The sequence below is a fragment of the Pseudopodoces humilis genome, chromosome 7, assembly GCF_049639895.1.
Source record: "Pseudopodoces humilis isolate 2021_Gansu_Grassland_sample_001 chromosome 7, ASM4963989v1, whole genome shotgun sequence".
In the NCBI taxonomy this organism is placed as follows: domain Eukaryota; kingdom Metazoa; phylum Chordata; class Aves; order Passeriformes; family Paridae; genus Pseudopodoces; species Pseudopodoces humilis.
In genome coordinates, this window is record NC_142206.1 from 25,432,326 (window position 1) to 25,436,082 (window position 3,757).

The 3,757-nt window shown below is 51.5% G+C and overlaps 1 protein-coding gene across 1 annotated transcript; it reads left to right on the forward strand.

Moving 5' to 3' along the window:
• The first annotated feature begins 906 nt into the window (after positions 1-906).
• Positions 907-3,406, forward strand: CHAC1 (ChaC glutathione specific gamma-glutamylcyclotransferase 1). The gene is made up of 3 exons (XM_005522588.3): positions 907-1,196; positions 1,288-1,323; positions 1,585-3,406. Exons 1-3 carry the CDS (start codon positions 942-944, stop codon positions 2,014-2,016), a joined length of 723 nt encoding a protein of 240 aa, XP_005522645.3. The 5' UTR covers positions 907-941; the 3' UTR covers positions 2,017-3,406.
• The last annotated feature ends 351 nt before the right edge of the window (positions 3,407-3,757 follow it).

Genomic DNA, 3,757 nt, shown 5'->3' on the forward strand with positions numbered 1-3,757 from the left:
GTCACCCATGATGAACACACCACAGTGCCAGGAGCACCCACCACAGACTGTAGGTGTTGCAGCTGCAACACCCTGTTGAGTGGAAAGGTGGGTGCCAGTTGGATGGGGACCAACAGGAAACTAAATAAAAGACTGTAACTAGACTGTTTAGATTGATTAAGCGCAAAGGACAAGAACAACGAGAAACACTGGCAGTTTTGCTTCTTCATTCTTTCTCCTCCTCTCTCACCAAAGTGAGTAACTTTGTGATGTAAAAGTCCACCCCTTTAGCTGTCACAACCTGCCTAAAGCTGGTTGACAGCTGGGTGTCCATCCCATAGACAGACGGCACTTGCACACCTCCACGTAACAAATGTTATGTATTACAAGCCAACACTCCAGCCTGGATATAGCACTAGGGAAAACGCACGCAAGTAGTCGGATTCAGCACCACGTATGTCCTTGCATTAGTGCAGATGTTATTATTCTGTTTCAAATGTATGTGCCTTACGCTTTGGCCCTGTTGATGTCAGGAGCCGTCGCTTCACCCTGTTAAATATTAACTGCTTGGTTTCCCAACGCAGCACCTCAGGTTCTGGGATAAAGCCAAAGCGGGAGCGTGGGGCAGGCTGAGGAGAGCTGGCCCGCTCATTCCACTCCAGCTTCTGCCTTTTGGGCACGGCGGCCCCTGGGTTCCGGCAGCGGCCGATCCGCTGGCATCCCCCGGCGGGAATCTCGCACCCAGCACCGCCGGACACGCCGACCCCGGGCCGGACACCCCGCCTGACGCAACCCGCGCCCCGCTTTGCCCCACACGAGCGCCGCGAAACCTCCCGCCCTCGTTGCATCACCCGGGCGGGGCGGGGCGGGGGCCCGGCCGCCTTTAAAGCGCCGCGGCGGCCGAGCCGCCCCAGCAGCGCTCCGAGCAGCGCTCCGAGCCGTGCCCGCAGCCGCAGCCCGACATGAAGCGCGACCCGCAGCTCCCGGAGGAGCGCCCGGAGCCGCCGCCACACCCGCTCCTCTCCCTCTCCTCCTCCTCCTCGCCCTCGGGGCAGGCGGAGGGCGCGGAGCTGGCGGCGCCGGTGTGGATCTTCGGGTACGGCTCGCTGGTGTGGAGGCCGGGCTTCGAGTTCACGTCGCGCAAGGTGGGCTTCATCCGCGGGTACAGCCGCCGCTTCTGGCAGGGGGACACCTTCCACCGCGGCAGCGAGAAGATGGTAAGGGGCGGCGGCAGCCGGCGGCGGGGGGGGGCGGGGGCACCGGGGTCGCGGCTCGGCTCTAACAGCGCTGCCTTTGCTCTGCCCACAGCCCGGCCGGGTGGTGACGCTGCTGGAGGACTGCGGGGTGAGTACCGGGGCCCCGGGAGCTGGCCTGGCCGGGGGGGTGCCCGCGCCACCACCTGGAAAGGTGTGGCGGGCTGCCGAGTGCTCTTGAGCCCCGCCGGGATGGCGGGGGATGGTGCGGTGCGATACCCTTCTCTGCTGTCTTATCACTTGTGCGGAGATCCCCCGGAGTAAGGGAGCCTTGATTTGAAACATCCGCGGGGGGCTGGACAGGCCATTGCAGGTACAGCATCCCGTAACCACCCCGCTCTTTCACTTTTAGGCATGCACGTGGGGTGTAGCCTATGAAGTCCGTGGGGAACAAATCGCTGCATCGCTCGAGTATCTCAACATGCGAGAAGCTGTCCTGGGAGGATACGACACCAAGCTGGTGAAGTTCCACCCTCAGGAGAAAGATACAGAAGAACCCATCCTGGCTCTTGTTTACATTGCAACGCCCCAGAACCCTTCTTACCTTGGCCCAGCGTCTGAAGAAGACATTGCAGCACAAATCATTGTCTCAAGTGGTTGTGCTGGCCATAACATTGAGTACTTGCTGAGACTGGCAGACTTTATGCGCTACTTCTGTCCTCAAGCAGAGGACAAACATCTCTTCTCCATCGAAGAGGCTCTCGTTTCCATCCTTCCGTGTCTATACTACACAGAGGAGTCTCTAGAAGAAACTGCAAGTGTACCTCAGAAGACTAAGGGTTGAAATAGGAAAATTTTTTTGCAGGGCTCAATAGAAGGGACATAAGGGAGAAGAAAGCAGTGGGGACAATCTTAACTGATGAAATATACTGGACTGAGTGAACAAAGGGACAATTAGCAAGTAGTTGGGGAGGGAGGAAGTGGAGAGCAAAATGCTTGCTATAGGACTTGCAATTAGTACCTGTTACACTCCTTATCTGTAGCATCACAATACCCATCACTGCCTTCCAGATGAAGAGCTGGGATCTTCACTGGAACTCTGCTGCAAGACTTGCTTCTGGGAATCAAACCTGAGGCATTTATTTTCTTTAGAGAAAGAGGCTCATCTATTCTAAAGTGTTGCACTTTCTCTTTTTTTTCTTTCTTTTTTCTTTGAAGACTAGTTGAGCAGGACTTGACTGGGTTTAAGCAGTATATATGTAATTCTACCTCAGATTGGCAAAAAGCTATTTGTGTGGTGGTGGTGGAGACTTTGGCAGATTCTGCCAAATAAAATATTTTTTTTCCCCCTGCCTTGTCCCACCTCCAGTACAGTGACCTGACACTAAATTTTAGAACGTTTGTGCAATATAAAATGAACAGGCCTCTTTGTGCTCTTGTGGGTCCTACTTATGTTGTGAAGGATCACAGTAATGCACTTATTTTCTAAAATGTCATGCCGTATTTATTATGTGTTATATTTCATCTTAGGAGGGGTATCTAAACTACTCGCATGCCGCAGTGGTACGCAGCCCACACTCAGCCTTGCATTTGTGCCTTCTAGTTTCAAATCTGTTTTCTGAGGAGCTAAGCCTCCTTTCATGACAAGCTTTTTTCCAAGCTTCACTGTCCTTGTGCTGCTCCAGACGTAACTGACTCTGTAAGAAATGCTCCTGCCTGTGTGGGAAGCCTGTGCTGCCTGCAGGAAAGCTGTCAGGATTCAGGAGAGTTTTAACTAGCCCTGTACTGGATAAACCTCTGGTGCTTGAGGATGACGTGGGTTTCTGTAGAATCATTTGAGGGGTTCTAGTTTCATACAGGGGTGTCTCTGGCACACTTTCATTTCACTGCAGAGGACCATGACTGAGCATACTTGTAAGTCTGCGAGCTGCTGAAAAGCCCGCCTTGATCACATTAAGCAGAGGCACCGCTGTGAGCTCTGGCTTTTCAGCTTCACATATTAGCAGCATGAAAACCCACAGTATTTTGTGAGAAAACTGCTGCTACTGCAACTGCAGCAAAACAGCTCTTGAGAGCTGACCCCTGGGACTGTTGGCTCCTCCCAAATACCATGTGTTTTTTTTTAATTATAAAAAAGGCTAGGGACTGTTTGTATTACTGTGGCTTGTATGCATATGAAGTGGTATGGTGCTGTGCCCAGTAATAAAACAAACTGACAAAGTCAGTCTCATGTACTTTGGTGTTGGCCTTTTTTTCTGTTTTTTTTTTTTCTGTTATGGACTTGGAGTTCAAACTAAGAAGTCTTGGGGTTTGTTGAGGTTTTTTTGTTTTGTTTTGGGTTTTCTTGTTTGTTTTTGTTTGGTTGGTTTGTTTTTCTGTTTTTCTTAATGGTGGTTTTGTTGGTTTTTTTTTCAAACAAAGCCTTAACTGCAAACACTGCTGAAGTTCCTATGGATTTTTTGTGGTTTTGTTTTGGTTTTTTTAAATCATCATGCTGCTGAGTAGCATGCCTCTGCCAGATCTAGTGGAAGAACCCGACTGACTCTTTTCCTTTGAGAAAAGGGGATTCAGTGACTTTCTCTTTC

Bases quoted from the DNA above. Each gene is read 5' to 3' on its own strand.
- CHAC1 (XM_005522588.3), top strand. From the start codon at position 942: ATGAAGCGCGACCCGCAGCTCCCGGAGGAGCGCCCGGAGCCGCCGCCA. The intron at 1,197-1,287 runs GTAAGGGGCGGC...CTCTGCCCACAG, and splicing joins ACCGCGGCAGCGAGAAGATG to CCCGGCCGGGTGGTGACGCT. The intron at 1,324-1,584 runs GTGAGTACCGGG...TTTCACTTTTAG, and splicing joins CGCTGCTGGAGGACTGCGGG to GCATGCACGTGGGGTGTAGC.